This window comes from Manis pentadactyla, chromosome 18 (genome assembly GCF_030020395.1).
Source record: "Manis pentadactyla isolate mManPen7 chromosome 18, mManPen7.hap1, whole genome shotgun sequence".
In the NCBI taxonomy this organism is placed as follows: Eukaryota; Metazoa; Chordata; class Mammalia; order Pholidota; family Manidae; genus Manis; species Manis pentadactyla.
The window spans coordinates 24,911,689-24,933,347 of NC_080036.1; the positions used below are offsets into that span (position 1 = coordinate 24,911,689).

At 41.6% G+C, this 21,659-nt stretch overlaps 1 protein-coding gene across 19 annotated transcripts in view; it reads left to right on the forward strand.

The window, feature by feature from the left end:
* The window catches only part of AGBL1 (AGBL carboxypeptidase 1), an 834,111-nt gene that overhangs the window by 257,888 nt on the left and 554,564 nt on the right, over nucleotides 1-21,659 (forward strand). For all 19 annotated transcript variants that reach the window (XR_008994688.1, XR_008994687.1, XM_057494793.1 and 16 more), the window contains exon 18: nucleotides 483-663. Coding sequence is in view for 17 of the 19 variants with exons in the window: in XM_057494793.1 (XP_057350776.1) it covers nucleotides 483-663 (181 nt within the window). In the remaining 2 variants the exon portion in view is untranslated. The remainder of the gene's footprint in view (nucleotides 1-482; nucleotides 664-21,659) is intronic.

Below are 21,659 nucleotides of genomic sequence, written 5' to 3' on the forward strand. Positions count from 1 at the left end.
CAAGTGCTTTATATTTACATATTTTTGTTTTTTATAACAACCACACGAGGACCGTGTCATTGCCCCCATTTTGCAGATGAGAAAATAGCCTTGGAGAAATTAAATCATTTGCTTAAGATCTTACAGCTGGTAAGGGATGAAAGTAAGATTCAGTCTCAGATCTGTGACATCCACCATTATGCTATTGGACTCTGGAGAGCTAATTGTGTCTTTAGTCTCTACAAAATCTGCTTCCTGGATTCTTTCCATGCGTCTAAAGTACTTATGTTGCAAAACAGCCTTGAGCCTTAACTATATACTTGCTTGAGTCTAGCAGACTGTAGAGGCAGATGGAAAATGGATAAATGTAGAGCAGATACGTATTAGAAACAACCTATTTTGACTCAGTGCTCATCAGGTGTAATTCTGGTCCCCTGGAGATTATCTTGATGGAAATGGAAAGTATATTTAGGTTTAATTTTCTCATGTCCATTTTTCTGCAGGGCAGCGTCCATACCAGGTGATCACTGCCCGAGTTCATCCAGGAGAGAGCAATGCTAGCTGGGTGATGAAGGGGACCCTGGAGTTTCTGGTCAGCAGTGACCCTGTGGCTCGGCTCCTGAGGGAAAACTTCATTTTCAAAATCATCCCCATGCTCAACCCAGATGGTGTCATCAACGGCAAGTATGTCAGGGCCCTGGCCCAGCCTGGTGCTCTTTTATGTCTCCATAATTGCACATTGTCATGTTGCCTACTGGGTGTGGTTGGAGAGGCATTGATACTTGGGCAGGAATAAATTTCTTGGACTTCTGTTAGCAGGTACGAATAACACATGCTCTCCGTACACGTTGATGTCAGTCTCATAGTTTCTTTGAATCTAAAGGATTAGACTCACAGGCAGTTCATACCAGAGAGAGCCTTAGAAATAATCTAGATAAACACTCTCCTTTTAAAAAGGAGAAAATTGGTGTTCATAATAATCAAATGACTTGCCCAGATCATATGGTGGCTTAGGGACAAAGTCAAGGCTCAGACTGTGACTTTCTTGCAGTTAAGACCAATATTTTTATTTCCTTACTAATGTTTACTGCAGAGAAACCTTTATTCTCTGGTGTACTTTATAAGATTCTGGCTACAGCTCTAATAAAACTGCCACCTTATCTCAATAGAATGGCTGGCATGGTTGAAAATGGCTGTGGTATGGCTGAAAGTGGGTTCATCCTTCCATTGAATTGTCTGGGGTCTGGTACAGGAGGGAAGGTTGATGTGGTGCTTATCTTCATCTAGTTCCTATGTGCCTTCAGAACACAGAAAGATGAGGTGTGTAGGAAGGGGTCAGCATTTTCTGAGTTTGTGAGTTGAACCCCAAATATCAGAACAATCCCCAAGGTCACACAGCCAAGTGGCAGGGTTATATCCACAAAACCTGTCTCAAACCTTATGGAAAGAGCCTAAACACCCTTCTTATGGAACTAGTTGGTTCCTTTTACTATAAGAAAGGGCATATCAGTATCCTAAGGAAAAAAAAACAGAATACAAGGTAAATAGAAAAATTGAAAGGAAAAGCATTTTCAAAGGCCAAAAATGAAAAAAAAAACTTTACCATAATATCAGTACTAAAGCAGAAAAATTTCAGGTTTAGCAGACTGAGAAAACAGAGTAATATTAAAAAGGTGAAACAGAATAGATACAATAAGAGTTAATAAAGATATAAAAAAAGAAAACAATTTAAAGAGATAAAATTGAAATGACTTAAAATAAGTAAGAGACTGCTTTAAGAAAGATCAAATAAGTTTGTTTAAGAAAAAAGCTAAATAAATGTTAAACAGCTGAGAATAGAGTAACTTCCCAGGATGAGCATAAAAAAGGGTTTTGGTCAGTTCAAAAGGTTAAAAATTTAAAGGTGATAAATATAAGAAGAGGTTCAGAATAAATTCCAAATGGTAAAATACATTAATCTATGCTAACATGCAAGCAGGCCACAGCTATAGACTGTAAAAAGAAAATTTCAATAGACACACGCACAGAAAAGGAGGAAAGGTGAGTGAGGCATCTATGTGTTCCTAACAAGTTTCTTTATTCGGTAGCTCCCAGACTCCATTTTTTTTTGGGTGGAGGGTTTTATTGGGCAGAGAGCAGAGTTCTTTGTCTTCGCCAGGGGTGACTGGTTGGTCTTCCAGCACGAGTGAGGAGCAGGAAGCCAAGTCCTGTAAAGAGCATCAGCAGGCTTCAGGCAGCAGGTGTGCTTCCTGTTTCTGGAGCTGGATAAAGCCTCAAAACTAAAGAGTTCTCCCTCAGCTGGCTCCTGCTATGCCTCCTTTAACTTCAGAGAAGAGCTCGAAGACATGGATGAATGGCTCCTCCCTCCTGGAGGGGCCAAATATTTTACTAGCAAGGTTTCTCAGCATAAATGGATGGAAAACAGCTATGCAAGCCATCCTGAGGGACATGATCCTGTTTCAACATTCTCTCATCCACACTGGCTCTTCTCTGGAGTTCCTCCTTCCATTGAATTGTCTGGGGTCTGGTACAGAAGAGACAGAGCCCTGGCTTTACAGCCGTAACTCTAGTTTGGAATTTGCGCTTTTCCCCTGATCTGCTCAGTTTTCTCTTCTGTTGGAAGAGTAAGATAACATGTTGCCTATTGACCTGACTGGGAAAGGTCTCCTAAGCCCAAGGCAGTATCCAAGCTTGGGGATAAGGATTGTAGTTTCTCCCATTTCAAGTGCTCCCACCTCCAAATCAGGGGCTTGATTTAGGTCTTTGGTTGAAAGGCTAATGTGGTCTCAGTCACTGAGCATCCTTGGGCCTGGATACAGTTGTTTCCAGCTCACAGCTGGCTGTTTTGGATTCCCTAACGGCAGGCCAGCTTATTCTCAGTGACACCGCCATTCATCATCATTACCATTATTTATTATGACTAAAATTACTCTTTTTATTTATATAGCATCTTTCATCATGGAGCTCAAGGCACTTTACAGAATACTTAGATGACCCAATCCATTTTGGCTGAAAGGGGACTTGGAAATCAAAACACTATTCTACTGATAGAAAATATTCGGGTCATTGTCAAAAGACTTGGGTTGCCATGGATGCATAACATCTCACAATAGAAGGGCTTGAATGACTCAGCTCATGAACCCTCCTTAGAACCTACCTTATACCCAGTTTATCTAACTTCCACATGCATTCTTTCTATGACTGACAGTCCATTTCATGGCATGCCCATTCCATTATGTAAAATCAGGTAGATTTGTGTTTTTCTGTGTTTTAACCTTTGTCCTATGAACTTCACACATTTTAGGCAGTCTTACCTTGTACCCCATGGGTAAAATCTAATCTTCCTTTTACATGCTTTAACTTTCATATGCAAAGTCCTCTCCAAGTTTTGAGTAGTTCACCTACACATTTTTTTTATATGATATTGGTTCTGATGTTCTGATCTTCACTGATTTCCTCTGGACACATTCATATTAGTAGACTACTTAGAACTAACAGAAATGCCCTGTGGATGGTCTGATTGGTGAAGAGGCAATCCTGTCTAAGATTAGAAAGCCTCAACCTGAACTCGGCACTTCATTCACTAGATTGTCCTCTTCTTCCTCAAGTAAGCATGTGCCCCCATGGCATTTGCACGAATGTGTGAAAGCGGAGTGGTTCCCTTTTGTGGTGATGGTAATGGAGCCTCTGAGGGTGGCTGGGAGGTTTTGATAACAGTGGTCAGGGAGGCAAAGCCAGGATTTTCCGAACAAAAATAGCGTGCGCCTTGCCAAACCAAAGATCTCTTAGCAACGCATGTCTGTAGCAAGAAAACAAAATACAAAGATGGTTTCCAAAAGAAACAATCTACTGTCTTGCTGGCCTGGCAAGTTTGCATTGCACTGGGTTGAGTTCTAAGCAATCCAGGAGGACCCATACTGTGGCCCACTGACTCTATAATTCTTTCCAATGCGGGGTAAAAGAATAGGGAATCAACAAATTGGGTTAGAGCAGAAGAGATAATGGTGCCTTAATGAGTTGGGTGGGGAAGGAAGTGGATTCTGGAGCTGCTTGAAGGGTAGACACGATGTGTAAATGAGGGAGAGGAAAAGATCTAGTATGATCCCCAATGTTTGCACTTTGGTTATTGGGTGGATGGTAGTGACACAATAATTTTTATAAAGTCAACACACAGCCCAATATTATATCCACAGGAGAATCAGAGCCTACTGATTCTTAGTGCATATGTATACAACTCTACAAAGTTGATTTTCTTCTTCCCAGGTCATTGTGGAACAGAAGTAAACAACAATAAAGAGCAAAGGGCATACTCTAAACAAATATACCAACATGTTAGGAAGTCATAGCTGAATACCCTAAGGATGCAAATGAAACTATAAAAATCATATGAAATTCTTGACAATTTTAACTATCTGGGACCACCTAGAGTGAGTACCAATCGTCTTTTACTGTAATGTGCATTGTGAAGGCTTTATGTCACTACGATAAGAACACTCACAGACTTTATCTAAAAAAAAGATTATTTGGCCCCTTTTACAGCCCAAGAAAGAACATTGTTCTTTTATATGTGTTTTCTTATCTAATCATAACTATGGCTGAACAAAAGTAGGTCTGCCTAATTTCTAACCGGAAAAACTTGAGTACACAGGAGTAAATAAAGTCTTAGGTGCAGTTTAAACAGTTGGTGCTGCAGAGTCTGTTTACCTTACACTACTTTTCTGTAGAGATTTTAAGGGGATTAGAATAAAGGAATCTTAAAATGTTCTATTTGGGAGGGTTCTTGTGCATTAGTTACTCCCAGTCCTTCAAATGATAAGGAAACTGAGACTAAAGAGGTAAAATAAGTTATCCAAGATCACACAGCTATTCAAGACAGAAATGGCAGGAGAAATTGTCTGACACCCAGGGATGTGCGGGCATGTGTGCACATGAGTGCTTGCTTGTGCGTGCTTGTGCACACATGCATGTGTGCACACACACACACACACAGTTGTGGATAGCCTGTGACAGAGCTGGGATTTGAGCCCCGTTTGCCTAGCTCTAAGCCCCATATTTATTTTAGTTTAGCAGCTCTTCCCAACCTTGGGTGGAGATACAAGTAGAGCCTCGGCCCCGTCAGTGGATGGTCTCAGAAGTAAGTCTTGTTGACTCAGACACGACTTTATATCTAGTGTGTAAGGGATGAACCAAGGCACAGCCTTCCCAGCTTTCTGTAGTTTTGGCCTGGGATGAATGAATCGGTCCATCCTCAGCCCTCCTCCATGGGATCTGAATTCCCAGCTTGGCTTGGGCCTCAACACTCTACCTTGTCCTTCTCCCACTGGACAAAACATCCTTGTCTGTTGCTGCCAGCTTTGGGCTACGAACAGCACCCAGCTGACTGTGAGTATTTTTGCCAATGGGCTCCCATTTCACTGCCCATTCTGTAGCATCTTTTCCCTTAAAGAATGATTTGGGGCCACAGAGGGTTTATGATTCTCCCCACCAGATTCACTTCACCTTCGGTCTGGACCACACCTCTTCCCTCCTATTTTGATATGTTCAGACCTTCCCTCTGATATGACCTCAGCTCTAATTTTTTAATATAATCCAAATCTCTTTGATAAAATTACACATAGCAGTGGTTCTCAGTCTTTTGGATTTCATAAATCAGTTACATTTGAAAAAAATGGACTGTAATAAGTGTGCAATTTGCACAAATAAGAATGGAAAATTCTAAGTTCCTGAACAATAGACAGGTGAGCAATTCAACATTAGATATTGCTTGGGCTGCCTTCCCACCCACATGCAATCATACAAGTCATTCAGGGTTTGTGCTGTCGGGTCTTTAGGTCATGACAATGAGCATACTTGCTGTTTGAACATGGTGTTTCCATCCCTGTGGATAGATTGTAGCCCCTGAATGGATGGGGAGTCCCATTGCCAGTCATCATGGGAGAGGCAGATCTTGAAATAAGTAGAGAAGCCTGAGAAATGGGCCTCTAGGGGAAGAGAGTTCTCCTGAGCCCCAAATTGGAGAAACTCTGGTCTACCCAGAGGTCACAGAGGAAAGATGCTTTCTGCCACATGGAGGAAGCCAGAAGAGGCAATGCCTTAAGTGGCCATTTGAGAATGAGAATAGCTATACTGATAATCAGTTTTAAATTTTCTATGATGAGTTGTCTTCTGTTATATCACTTATTTCTTAGGAAGGTGTTAATAAGCCTTTCTATCTTGTTTTAGCCGCACTACTGAGATGTAAAGGAAGTGTCTATACCCAATATGGGTGAGGGGGAGAAGAATTTCCTAAGAGAACAGTGAACAATAAGTACAACAGCTAATATGTCTTAAGAGTCGTGCTCAGTAAAATTGGTACATTAAAAAAATAAAGTAGCTTTGTTTTCTAATTATAAAAGTGATACACAATAGTCAAGATAATAGATATTTTCAAATGATGAGATTTGGTTCACACAGATGGCAGAAGTCTGCAGTTTCAAAAAGGGGGTGTGAAGGAAGCCAAGAGATTAATAACTGTAGTGCTGGGAACTGCCTACAGGGATGGGGAAGCCCAGGGAAGAGTCAGTGTTATTACCCAGGGGCTCAGGGGCTCCAGGAGGCTGGCGTTCTGAACTCTGAGAAGGGAGTCTGACCTGACAAGGGCATCAGTGGGCCAGGGGGCACAGGCGAGAGGGCGAAGGAGGGTAGTGGCCTGGACCCATGTGGCAAGGCGACTGTCCTGTCTGCTGCTGCCACTGTGTTTTGTAAGATGCAGGGGTTGGCCCATTTGCCTGCTGCTGCTCTGATCTCATTAACTGGAACTGGAGAGCAGAAAGGGTGTTCTTTTCTTCCTCTACCTCCTACCTTTCTCCCTCTAGTGCCTCTTGTTGGCAGAACCTTCCAGAAAGCCAACTGGAGGGAGTCTCAGTCTTGTAATTTGCAGTTCTAGCTGCAGTGTGACCCAGCGGAGTCCAGCACTGCAGGCTGGGAGTTCAGAGCACTGGTGAAAGATGATCACAAAGGGTCCATTCACTGAGTGCGGGACACACTAGCACGGTGTATTACTGAGGCATGTGACTCCTTTGTTTTCAACAAATAAAATGGTTTTATTGTTTCCAGTGGAAAAAAATTGGTATGTCATTATTGCAGAAAATTCCAGTGTAGAAAAAAAGCTCAAAGAAGAAATGAAAAGTACCCACATTCAGGGCTATTACACTGTCTTACTCCACAGGGCATTGCTCACTATAATCTAATAGTTGCAGGCTGCCTGTACAATTTTGTAACAAGGAGACCCTTCCTCAGTCAGCCTGCCCAGAGATAAACACTATTAGGAGACTGAAGAAAATCCATTAGATGTTTGTAAATTCACAATTGTAGATACATCAGCTATTTCTTTAAATATATTTCTATGTACATGCCTAGTTTAAGTTTGCTAAGATAATATATTTTATAGTATAGTTTTATAAACTAACAACTTCGCTCTATGTCAAAGAATACAAATGGCATTTTTGTTTTTAAAATAGCAATCTCACAGTATTGATGGGCCATATTAATTTAGACAACTCTCCATCATAAACCATAGATGGGCAAGCATTCTTGTGATTCTCCTGGTAAATTTCTCTGGTCATTTCCTTAAGATAAATTCTCAAAAGTTGTCGAGGATTTAAATGGTCTGAATATTTTATACTAATACATCATTGCCACGGTATTCTATCTAGAAACTGCACAGGTGTATATTCCTATCACCAATGGATGAAAGTCCCTGGTCCTCACACCCTTGTTAACACTGCACATTTATCAATCTTTTTATTTTTGGTCAATCTGAAAGGATAAAAATATGATTCTAATTTTAATTTTTTATACTTATGAGAAAAGTATATATTTTACTCCCATTTTGTAGATGGAACAAATAAACAGGCAAAAGATTAGGGAATATATACAAGGCTAACCTGTTGGTTTGCAAGCTTCTCGGGAGCTTCTTGGCTAAAATCTGAAACCGGCCCCTGTACACAGAGGGCAGAGAGAGACAGGATAGAGAGGCAGGCCACCCCAGATTGGTAGGTGGTGGATTTAATAAGCAGGGGAACTTACTTATGAGACTTGTCTTGCTGGCTGCAAGATGAGTAGATCTCTATGACTGCCAGAATCATAAAAGTTTATGAGTAACTGGGTTCAATCATGTGTACTGTCCAGATGGTCTCAGCACCACGTCACTATCTCAAGGCTATGTCCTTGGGGTAGTTTGGGGCGCAGGAAAGGAAAATGAAATGCACATTCCCGAGACAGGGGATGCGGTAAGGAGTCTGGTTGCCAGGTTCCAGCTCACAGGTCAACTGGCGGTCACACCCTACCGATGACTTCCCCCAACAGAGCCACCTGTCTGATCTTCCAGAGCCAGGAATTAGCTCAGGTCTGCCTGGTTGCAAAGCTCGGGTTCTTTCCATTCGGCTCTGCAGCCCTGCTTATGCCGCCGCTGCCAGGCACGCACCCCGGTGACTCTCTTCGTGAATGTTTTTAGCGTGAATTTTAGTGAATAGAACTTCAGAAGTGGTAAGTGCCTAATATATGTCTGGAAGTTCAGCTCTGGGTGTATCTGGCCTTCCTACCACCACTTCAAGTGTGGCCCTCAGACAGGGCATTCCAGACCAGAGCTAGGTCCCTAAATGGCTTGGAGCCACCTGTTGGAAATGAACTGTTGGACACCTATTCAGTTAAATATGAGCACTTCCGTATTGGTTGTACCACCAGTAATGTTTTACTACACATGAGATTGGAAGGGGAAATTTATATCCTACCCGTCTGAGGTATGAGTTTTGTTGACCCCATTGGCATCGTAATTACTTAGCCTTCTCCATTTCCTTCTTGTCCTTTTAGTCACACTTGCTGTCCTGAAAGAACAACTGAGGACACACCAGGGAGCCTGCTGTCACTTCTGGGCAGGCTCTGACAGGCCAAGGCGTCATAAGTGTGGGGCCTCTGGGTCCTTCCAAGGATTTATGCTCTTAGGGGTCCTGCTGGATCATATGGGGGGATGATTCATTCTGCCGTGACTGCGCTGCGCATGTTTGGCTTCAGAAGCACAGATTTTCTATACGCCTGTGAGCTCTGCAGTTCCCTGCAAAGCCAGGGCAATAGGCCGGGGCTCCTTTGTTGTGGGGAGGAAAAGGGGCAGGAAAAGAGTGGGGGAGACCAGTAAAGGCAGGGGAGGGCTGGCTGACCGATAGCCCACCTCCCAGGAGTCCTTTCTCTCTCTCTCAGAAACACACTCCGGCCCACTCTCTGGAGGCTCAGATGATTGCAAGCTGAAGAGCCCATCAGGAGAAACTTGAATGTGCTCTGTGGCTTCTGGGAAGCTGAGTGATTAGGTCATATTATTTGTAGAAATACTGCCGATGTTCATGTTGACATGACATGATAGGAGAGTAATACTCCCCTTTGAACTCACATCCAAAGTTTCAGCTCCAAATTCTCCTCAGAGCAAGGCCAGGGGAATCCAAAGCGCCTGCTGGAAGCTCCCTGGGAATGTTTGCTGGCCAAAGTCATATTTCTTAGGAATTACAGCTTAGCCTATACCGGTCATCTGTTCCTGCAACATAGAACTCAGCAGCTCTTCCTGGGAGCTGAGAAAGAAACTTCAACTTGCAATTATGTGCTTTTAAAATTTCTATTGATTTGCTATTTTGTACTATTTGAAACAGATCAGTTGCCAGTGGATGGACATTTTTGCTTTATTTGTTTTTAGGAAAATGTACATTGTGGAACCCGGAGCAAAGTTTGACTGGATGGAAATGTCATCCTTGGTCTGGTTCTACCCTGTTTGCATGTGTCTGTGTTTAAAGGGTATTACTAAAGAGTATTTAATCTCTTTTTCTTTACTTTTCTTGTTCTAATCCTGAAGGGATAACTTGGTCTGGGGAATGATTATTTTCTCCACTTACCTCCTGTCCTTACTGCAAAAAAAAAAAAAAAAAAAATGAGGAATGGAAATCTTAGTCCATTTTGCATATGCTAAGATGTTTTCCTAGACACAAAACGGGAACGTTCATAGGCATGTTGTAATCTCACAGATTTTTTTTTAGACTTTATTAAACAAAAGGCAGATATATATTTACATTTTTGAAAGAGACGTAGAAGTAACTGTTTTCTGCCTTGAATTTTTTCCTTGCAAATGTCTCTCAGTAATTCTCAAATCCGGGTATATAGGGATTTTGCAGGACACCTGGGATTTTCCTTTTAAGATGTGGAAGGAGGTAGAGAGACCCAAGAAGAACATGACGCTTGTTGCAATTGTCCAAACTTCTGGGCATGCGCCATGGGAATAGGATGGGCTAACAAAACATTTGAGGTTCCTGGTTCTAGAGGGAAATTCAGCACACTCAATCTTGCTGATGAACTTGTTCATAGAGATGGAAATGAAAATTATTTGCTCTGGGAACTCTTAAGGTCCTGCTGCTAAGTCGTTTGCACAGTGTTAAATGATGCATAGTGCTGGCGCTGAGTGCTGGGAGCGTGTTCCCAAGGGCTTCCTTGCTCACACCCCATTCCTACCACAGTCTGCTCACAGAGAGGGAGTCAGGAGCCGGAGTACTCCACTGCCTTCCTCAGACATGGCAATTCCGAATAAATATTACTATTTATTATTCCTAAATTTAGGGTTATTAATTATATCAACATAAACCTAATTTATGCCATCATAAACAGCGGTAATAAATGCTGCCAAATGCTAATACCCAACTCTCGCCAACTGTGCCTGTAGTTGATGGGTTCCCCCTGCACTTCCCAGAAGCATTGCATTAAAAATGATTCAGTGTTGCGGAATCATTGATCAAGTTGGAGCTGAAGCTCTTGGGGAAATGGGCTTGTTTTGTTAAATGTTTTGCTCCCTCATTGGCTGGGCAACTTCTGGTAGCTGCATGCATGCTGGTATTTCTCTGGTCCTTCCCGATAGGAGGAAGGCATGGGGCCAGGGATGCCAGCAGGGAGGGAGGTAGATGAGCATCTTTTCTTTCTCAATGACCCTTTAGGCATCTCATTCTAGGCTCTCTATTTCTAACACTTCCTTTCAATATGCACTTAGAAGTCTTTATAAAACAGCAAAGCCTCAAGTCCAAAATAGATGCATTATTTGTCAATTCCCATCACATCTGCCACTTACTTAGTGACATATGTTACATGGCTCCTGAAAAATACCTGAAAGTCTGTAACAGGGAAAAAGAGGAAGCCTGACTCTAAGCACCTCTACCAATATTAGGGTGCTTTTCCTGTTGCCCTTTACCCTCAGGGTGTCCTGCTTTGAGAAAAGAAGGGCAAGTTGTTGCCTTGTTATCAGAGCTATGATAAGATCTCATTGTCTTTCTCAAAGGAGACAATTTGTACCTTTCATGGTTCTCCCTGACTCTTCTTTTTTCCATCTGGGTTGATATTTTGATGGTGATACAGTACCAAGGGCTTCCCTGTAGGTAATCAGGCTTCAGTCAAATAATTAGTCTCTTTCCAGCTTTGTGGCTTTGGACAAATCACTTAACCTGTCTGCTCTTGTTTCTTCAAGTTATTCAAGGGCTAGTAAGCCCTGGTCACTGCACAGCACCTGTTAGTGTTAGGATCAAATAAGGCAGTATTTTGAAACTCTTATGAGCACTGTATGAAAGCACAAAAGGAAGGGCCCCTCTGATTGCATTCTGACAACTGAATTTCAGTGATGGGCTGTGCAAAGCTCTTCCCAACAGCCAAGCCAAGCCGGCTTAGCAACCTCTTTCCCATCTTCCATTTCTCAGTGCTTGAAAAGGTGAGAAAGGCTCCTTTATACTGTATGTGTGTATTTAATATATGTGAGTTATTATATATACTCTACCATGGATAGAATTTAATATATTCAACAGCCATTTAGCATTTATTTAATTATTAATTAAATTACTCATTTAAATGCTGCCTATGACAAGGGATATTTATCTTCAACCTTTAGTTGTCTTTGTGATTGTGATTTAAGCATAATGGAGTGGGTGTAGGATTGAATAATCTATAAAATGAATGGCCATAGAGCAGGCTTGGAACTGGAGGAATTCAGCTAATGCCTTTTTCCCTCCTCAGGCTTACTCTTGAAATAGACTTTGTTGCCTCATCGGAATGGACGAAAACCTGGCTTCCTGCCTGCAGGAAGTCAGCCTGAGACAGCCTCCATCAGGGTCTCTCTGAGATGCGTCTGTAATAAGCAGGCTCTGCAGCTGGCGGACCCTCTGAACTCTGTCTTGCCTGCCCAGGAACTGTGTTCCTGGTGTACCCAGCTGCAGCATCAGCTGATGGCCCACCAGCCCGCAGAAGCCCAGTTTCAGGGGAGTGCGCCCCACCAGGAACCAGGACTGGGTGGTGCCTGGGGAGCTGCCTGGAACCTTCTGCTCTCTAGTTCTGGGTCCTTCTGCCCCGCACGTCAGAGTTGCTAAACAGGAAAATCAAAGACAGCACATAAACCTCGGTAATGTGGATCCGCCCTCGGTGCCCTGACTTCCAGGGTGTCTTTTCCTTGGTTATTTATCTGTCTGAGCCACCTAGCCCTTTCGAATTATTAGCCTTATTCCTTCATTGCCCTGCTTCCTCCTTGCAAATATACTTCTATACATCTTAGCTCTGCGGGAAACACTTTCTTTTCTATTTACAGCTTCTCCTTGCTCCCCACCCCTCCCCCTGGCCCAATAATAGCCAAGGAGATAAATAAGAAACATAACTCTTTTTGGCTATTTTGTGTTTTTTTTTTTTACTCTGCACAGTAATATATATATAATAACAAGAAAACAAATCTTATTACTAAAGTAATTACAATAAATAAAAAAGAACCGAGAGTAGAGTTTAAGGAAGGGGGCATGTCAAGGGAGTGATTGCAACAGGATTTTAAAAATTTAATTTACTGGTGCCAGTCTCACTGCTCTGTTGATGCCTCCCTTAGGAAACTGTGTCTAATTAGAGAACGTTGTTATTACTCTTTGAATACGCCCACCCGCGGCTGACTTATACCTTGGGCCTTTAAAGGGGAAATTTGGCCCAAGGAATCCCCTTGAGAAATTTCCTTGTCAGCAGCCCTGTGTTGGGAGCGGCAGCATTTAGCATGTTAAGTTGTGTAATTGTCAAAGCCTGGGAACCGCAGAGAATCACTTGGCATCCCTCCCTTGTCGGCAGATACTCTTCCCCTTAACCATCTGAGCCCACGGCTATGCACCCTGTCATTTGTGAATCTCTGAGTAGAGGTCACAGTGCATCTCTTAGTAAAACACGCTGGCGCTGAACAGTTCTTAGAGTTAAAATGTTTTTCCTTGTAGCCAATCTAATTTTATCTGAGAGCAATTTGTGCCCATTTGTTCGTGTGTGGTCCGCAGTGGAAATGGGGGCGCTATTTTTCTTCATTAATTATGACTATTATCCTTTTTATGAAGATCGTTTTTCCAAGTCCCTTTGGTGTTTGAGTCACTTTCTGTCCTTTAACCTAAATCATATGTGGTCTGTGTTTGGTCCCAACACGTCATATTTTTTAACTTTAACTGTCACTCTGGTTTCCTTCACCTTCTCCAAGTTACTCTTGAGTGCGCAAGGCAGGCTGGGCGTGGCATCAGAACTCTGCCCGGCCATTCAGCTTCATTTTTCAAATCATCATGACACCCGACATTTATTCATTCATTATGTGGGCATGAGCTCCTCTGACCTGTGCTGGCTGATTGGTCCTGGTTTGAAATCTAGGACAAATGCACAGTTTAAACAGATGTGACACCACCTCCTCTCCCAACCATCACCATCAACACCATCTCCACAACCACAACCAATATCAAGCACAAGAAAATGCTAAGTGTTAATTGAGCATTGAACACGTGCTTCACAATGCTAAACATTTTACATGCTTTATATTTTTTCATGCCTAGAACAACCCTCTGTGGTAAGTGCTAATATGACTTTCCTGATGAGAAAACTAATATTTAAAAGCAAATTAAGGGCATAGAGAACACAGTGATGAAGTGCAGAGAGTATTGAGTCCAGGTTGTATGTATATGTTTGTAATTCTACAACCTGTCCACTTGCCACTATACTATATGTGAAATAGGAAGTTAATAAAAACCTCTAATAGCGTTGAAAGGGCTCTTGCATTTCAGCAAATCTAGCCCCACCCTCTTTTTCTATGAAAAAAGATGCCCAGTAAGGTTCAGTAGGTTTTTAAATCCTCGCAGTGTCAGAGCTGAATTGAGAAGCTAGGCCTGAAGATTCCCCCACTGAATGGCCATTGCATCTAAGGATGCAGACATTTATGTATAATTTTATGACACATAGGCATATAAAGTAGAGATAAGTCCTTTCTTAAGACAGAGAATGCAAAGGGCTCGGCACAGGAAAGGATACAGTATCAGAAACCCTTCAGCCTGTGATGGCTTCTCAGAAGTGGTCTTTTGTCAGAGCTCAAAACGTGGAGGCAGAGGACCTTGGAAATTGAGTGGAGTTTCCCCAGAAGAGCGTTTCCCAGACTGGTTCTCAGGGACACTAGCAGACTGGTGCTGATAGATGTTTCCCAAATGAGGGTGCTCTGGTTACAAAACATATTTCAGATTGCATATGAATGATTTCTTTATTGTATAATTTACCAGTTCCATTGAATATGCTTGTAGACTGTCCAACAGGGGATGGAATCTAAGGCAGTTGACTGAGCTTTTCTGGCCAGGGTCTCACACGTTGATGTCTACCTGGAACATCTAGAGGAATATTAGTGATCCCCCAGCTTGGGACATGCTGCTTCTGGCTTTTAACTGAAATGCAAAATGAAGCCTGCTTGTAGAAGCACATTAGCAAAAGGGCTAAGAACATGGATTCCAGAGCTGGAGTCTTTGGGTTTGCCCCTGCCTGGCTGTGTGACCTTGGACCAGAAACTTGCATCTGTATTAGGGAAACAGGCTCTGAGGTGGAGATGGGCTGTGGTACAGTCTTGGGTGTAACACCCCCAAGGGAATGGTGGAAGCTCGTTGGGCAGAGGGTAGAGCTGAATCGGGATATACAGTTATAACAGAAGCATCAGCTGATCACTGGGGATCTCTATGGCTGGCATGGGCTTTCAGTGACCTGAATTATGGCAAGTAGGCTGAACCTGACCTTTGTTCACCCCACCAGTGGCCAGTGATTGAATGTGGGCTGCATCCAGGGAGAAGGTGTCACCTTGGGCAAGGAAGATCCCTTTAGCCAAAGACAGTTCCTGAGGGAGACACTCAGCTGTGAGCCTCAGCTGCTGGGGAATGAGATTTTTGGTCCTAAATGAGTGCTCTGAGGGCCACACTGCAGATCCACTATGCTTCGCTTTCCCCATCTGTAAAATAGGTATAATGGTGGTACCTTCTTAATAAGATGGTTATGACTTTATAAGTGCTATGTAAGTGTGACAATAACTAAGATGAAGTATACTTAAGATACCTATTAGCTGTTTCTCATGGAATTCAGACTTAGACTCAAGCCAATGAAAATTGAAAGAACAAAGAGAATCTACTTTTTACTCCTAGTGAATTAAGAACAATTTTAATGCCTGTATGTTACCATTCTTAGGTTGGGATCGAGAGAACGTTACTGCATCTTCTGGTGTATTCGTTCCCTAATAACAGAAATACCTGTGATGAGCAGTCCACTACTTCAGAAGGCACTTCCTTACATGGTCCTTGTACTTGGTGAAAAAATAAAAAGTAAAAAGTAAAAAATTCAATCCAGGCTAAGATGTAAACTGAGTAGATATTAATAGATGCTGATTAATGGCTACAGAGTTGATCGTGATGTTGACCCGATCTAAAAGGAACTGCATCTGTGGAAGAAATGGCTTATTCCAAAATGATGTCAGGAGATTTGATGCCAGATGAGTTGAGATCTTTGTCTGAGTGCAGAAGTAAAAACCATTCTTAATTTACTTCTGTTGACTTAATGCCCTTTGGTGCCCATAGAGTTCTCACTTGGATATGATTAGGTCATAGACAGTTAAGTACAACTGTCCAGAGCTACCATTGTATTTTCCAGTGTCAGGGCAAAGAATTCCAGTGTTTGCAAGTCCTGATTAGACTGGGCCTCTCTCCAGAAGGAGATGGCAGCGCATTCCTGCCCATCATTTGTGGTAGTAATTCTGGAAATGCGGACATTAGGACTCCCTTCAGCAGTAATCAAGGCCATTGAAGTCCATCAGATCTAATGTGGGTGAGGATTTTTTAAAAAATGTAACTCAACATTTAGCTATTAGGCCAGCATCTTGATACTGAGTTATCAGATATTCTAAGTGGATTTGGCCACTGGAAGGCTGGGCATATAATGCATGTGATGCAATGGATATCCTCTAAAAAGTAACTAATTCTCCCTGAGTAGGTCATTTAAAGACATTGTGTGGTATAAAATAACATATGCATCTGGAAGAGTATTCAGAATTATTTTATTTGACCCAGTATTTTTCATTGTACATATAAAGAAATAGGCTTGAAGATTTGCTGCTACTTATTAAAGTTTAGCCAGTTTCCTAGCTTAGAAGAGATTGAGGCAAGACAATAATCTACTGTTATTTCCATGAATGTAATTTGTCTTGGACACACTTTTTATCCCTAATGAATTATTCCACATAAGAAGATAGTGTGAGTTACAGGGGAATGTATTTCTGTGATTTGATCATATAACTGTGGAATCTCATATCATTCTCATGAGGCATTTCAGGTTCCTTCTACTTCTCCTGTGATGTGTTTTTGAATTCTTCCTCTGTCCTGAGTAATCTCATTAATTCAATAAAAGTTTATTCAACATCTGGTAAGGGACATTGATAAATCTGTGGATGTGTTAATGAATGGAGCAACCTGCTCACAGTATAGAGGTGGAAATAGACAATTAAAAACAGTAAACTACAGTGTTAAAAGTGATCTAATGGCTGTTAACTGCCCAGGGGAAGGGTGCCCGATTTCATCCTAGGGTCAGAGACAACTTCCTGTGGCATCTACCTGGAGAGCTGAAGGAAGAGTTAGCTAAGAGCAAAGCGTGTGTGGGGCAACAGAGGTAAGGAAGTGAGAGAGCTTTCTACAGAAGCAACCAGCATGCTCAGTAGTCTAGGAATGTCTAGATCTCTGTTAAAGTGGGATTCCCAGATGATGATCATTATTATTCTGAAAACCCAGCTGCTATCCATGAAACTTGAGGCATGAAATGTTAAACTCTTTTGATGGTCTAATACTGCTAACTCATTTTCACTTGAGTGTCCAGTAAAGTCCCCAAGTCCTGTTTTGTACAAATTGCCATTAGCATGACCATTTCCTGCTGCGTCCCCGTGTAGCTGGTCTGGATGGACTGAGTGCTTGAACTCACACTTACCCCAATTTCATCTGATTAGATTCCATTCTTGTGAGACCGCTTTGGATCTTGAATCTGCCCTCTATCTTGTTTGGCCAGCTTCTAATTTACATGGAGCCCGCAGGGCTGGCAAGAATTTCTTTTGTCTCTTTACCATATCATTGATACCTTTGTTGAACTTGCAGGAATCAAGGACAATATCCTAGAATACATATCACCAAAGACATAGATCCATTTAGTTACGATCATTCAACCACTTTCTAATCTATTTGAATGCTACTGTGGAACCTCTTTCTTTATGCAACGTGCAAGGATATCTCAAGAGACTTGCAGATCTTCACTGAAAGCCTGTTAAACTCTGTCTCCTTATCTAATAACCTGTCAAAGTGTGAAATGCAGTGGGGCTGGCAGAACTGGAAGGATTCACTGAGTTGTTCTTAGTGATAGATGCTGGTTTCTAGGTACAGTGACTACGGTTTTTGCTTCTGTTTCTAGGGGACCTCCAAATTCCCTTGTAATATGTTCTAGAATTTTGCTGAAGATCAGTGTCCAGCTCATTGGTTTCCATGGCCATTTTCTCCTTTTCAAAAATGGAGTGGAGTGGGGGGCATTTGCTGCCTTCTAGTCCTGTTGATCAGAATTCTCCATGAATCACTAACGTGGTCTCAGGTTAACAGTGGCCTCAGCCAGAGTCTTTGGAAACTGAAGAGGAGACCTCAGGACCTGACTTGGAGTGACTCAGATTTCCTAGAGGGACTTCTCGTAACTGGGGGCTTGTGCTTCTCGCCTTCCCTGTCCCCAGTACAGACCATTCACCATGCTTACCAGGATGGTTTAGCCTGGGGACATGAGAACCACAGTTCTCTTGACCTGAGTTTGCTGAACTGGCATGATACACGGGGGTCAAAATCATTGTGGTGTCGGATATTTGAATCTAGAAAATTCTTTATTTTACTTCTGTTGACTTAATGTCCTTTGGTGCCCATATTGTTCTCACTTGGATATGATCAGGTCATAGACCGTAAAGACTGTCTGGGGCGTTTTTTGATAGTGTGACACATGATGAAACATATGTCCTGCGTATCTTAGGTGCTTTTTAATGTGAAAATGTCCACATGCGGCAAACTTGAAGGGGTTAAAAGAGAATAATTTCAGACTATTCATATAACTTGGGAAGCCACTTAAATTCAGCAATTCCCATATAGTGTGAGAGACTTTTTCTACAAAAAGTATTTCCTTCTCCAGTTAAAATTCTGCTAATTTATATTAGTGATTTTCAAATATGATTGTTAATTAGAATACCCTGAGGAGCTTTCTAAAAACACAGAGTCCAGGGTCACCTCCCTAGAATTTCTGATTTCTGATTCATGAGGGAGAGATGGGGCCTCGGAGTCCATATTTCTAATATACTAGATAGTTCCCCAAATAGGCCTATTGTAATGTGTTTATATACTCTTTCTGACTGTCACATTGACAGAAGATTGTGAAGACTTGATGTGAGTGTGGGCATGTGTGTGTATGTGCACATGTGGTGGGGGGAGAGGGAGAGAAAGAAAACATAAAAATATACATGTTAATGAGAATTCACTTAGAGAAACAGGAAGACACAGTCATCATGTGAGAGGCAGCAACCCCCGCCCCCTTTTTTTTCCCAAAGCATCCACTAGAGATGTTTTGTCACAACTCTGCAATCCAGCAGAACATATATAGCAGGACACATGCAGTAGAAAATAGGAAACGATTTAGAAATAAAGCTAGCTTAGACTCTGTCCTTAGAGCTTGAACATTGAAGATTTGTAAACAAAAGACAGAAGTCTCTGGGGTTAAAAGCAAAGCCCTCGCAGACGGTACCGTCAGGTGTGGGACAGATCAGCATGGGGTACAAAAAAGTTTAGTGGACAACCTAGAACCAACTTTAACTTCACCAAAGAAGCGGATGCTGATAGCTTCAGGCCAGAGAAAATCTCCTTAGCCAGACCTATCAAAGGATTTTACCTATTCCTTTGTAAAGCAGTGTGGAAGGTCATCCTAATTGGAGGCTTATTACTGTATATATATATATGCAATATACACACATATGTATACATATATACACACACACAATATGTATACTATATATGTATATACTTAAGCAAGTGGCTGGTATATAATATATATTACATGTATCAGCCATTTGCTTCAATTAACTCTAAAGTAAATTTCGTGTGGTTCCACAGTGCGTGTTCATTCACGTATAAAGAGTATAGTCTACGTCCGTTTGGTCCTAATTAAAAGGGTTGCTTCGAGTGGTATCAACTCAACTAGTTAGAATCAGCTGACCAACTGAATCCTCAAACAGAATGGCAAAGGGAACAATGACCAGGAGCTCTGCGTCCCCTCAGGGCAGCCGAGAGGAGGCCGTTCTGCTCTGAGAATGTGCTGCAGTATAAGTGCCCCCCTCCGTTGAAATTCTCTATGGATCCTCCACAAAAGCTGCCCAGATAGGCTGCTCAGTTATTTATTTTGTCTGTTTTCCTATGTACTTTGTATTAATTTTATTTAGTTTGGGTCAAGTGGTGAACATTCAAAGAAGGAAATTTATATCACATTTTCTTATCACCGAATCACTCTGTTTCTGACTGAACTGATAAATGATGACTGGGGTAAATACCACATAGAAATATTTTTCATGGGAAGAAGGAAAAAGAGGAACAGTTCATGGAAGGAAGTTATAAAAGCTTCATTTTCTAAGGATGATGACAAATGTGCTAGACCTTTTTGTAATATCCATAACCAAGAAACAGAAATTGCATTGGGATGAATATTAGTCTTTCATCAGATATTTTAGGGCATAGTGGATGTCATTCATTAGGCAATATTTCTGTAAGTTTGAAACTAGGACATCTCCAGAGTCCTAACTGACATTTCCATTTTATTCTGCCTTTCAGTATCTTTTATGTTGTTTTATATTTTTCAGCCTACTTTAAGCATTTTGACCCATAATTTATCATAAAATACACTCTGTGATTTTCATACGTGGTTTTAAGAAAACACCCATTGACATTTAGCAAGAGTGACTGTTCATCTGGTTTCTATCAGTTTTCACAAGGCAATCCCTGTGAAATCCCAGTTTATATCTAGTTTCCTATTGTAATTATTTAATAGTAGAGTCTTTTGTTCTCAGAAGTGTGATGATATATTATGTGGCTACCTAAAAGGGATTGTAAGACTTTAGCTTCAGCACTAGAAGATTTTGCAATTGATCGGCTCTTCCTTCCAAGCTGTGTCTTCTTCAGGAATTGAAGCTCATGTTCCCAAATTTTTCTTGGGATCCAAGTACGGTCAATGTAACAAAAGAAGATAGCAAAACATAAAGATAAAGATTTTCTCCCTTTTCCTTTCTTATTCTTGACCTTGTAGAGAGAAGTAACACAAATAGAAGGGATCAGAAATACTTCAGGGAACTGTGCCCTCCATTAGGTAGGTGATGAAACTGAGATTAAGAGAGGGTGTATTGCCTGGTCCAATGGATGATTTGTCTTCCTGACCAGCATGCTTTTCAGTTCTATCAGGATTAAAAATAGGGTCCTTAGAAAACTCATTAAAAGGGGAGGGATCTGAAAAAATAGCCAACAGGAAGGTAGAATTTTACACAAACCCAAATGAAATCCCAGGCATTTGGAACCCTCCTCAAGCTTTGGGTAGAATCCCTGTAAAATAAAAAGTAGGAGAAAAGGGAGCTCCTGACATTCTTAGGGGCCAAGAATAGTCCCTTGGCTTGGAGATCTTTCGGGATCTTTGAGGATCATTACAGTGCTAGTAGGTACCAAAATAGGGCAAATATGTTCAAGAGAAATACTCTGGGGATGGTCAGGTCCAAATCTTCCTTTTGACAGTTTCTCTTTTCTTCTCATCTTTTTTTTTCTGTGTACCCTGAGTTTCTGACCTCCTGCAATTAGAATTGATTTACTCTACAGTGTCCCATTCAGAGAGAATACCCAGTGGAAGGTACACTTCGTGTTTTTAGTATGTGCTTAATTGTTATTTTATGAGTTGATTTGAGTTCTAACTTTTCCTCTGAGAAAATGAAGAAAGAGAAAACCTGTAAGTGGGAAGATTGCAACCAGAACCAAACACTCATATATTCACCATAAGCATTATTAGTCATGAGGACGGATTAACAGCAGAGTTCACAGGGTGACATCTGAAGGCCATTAACGGTACCGTGGATCCTACCTGCCTGGAGTGAGTTAGGATGAACTAAGACTTTCTGAAACTAGAAAGCTACAGGAAGCTTTTTCTTGCCTTGCAATTCAATGACTGCACTTTTGGAGGCTCACATTCTCAGTTATCATTGAAAGAAAAAAAAAATAATCGAAAGGTTTATCTTCTGGGAGTTCCTGATT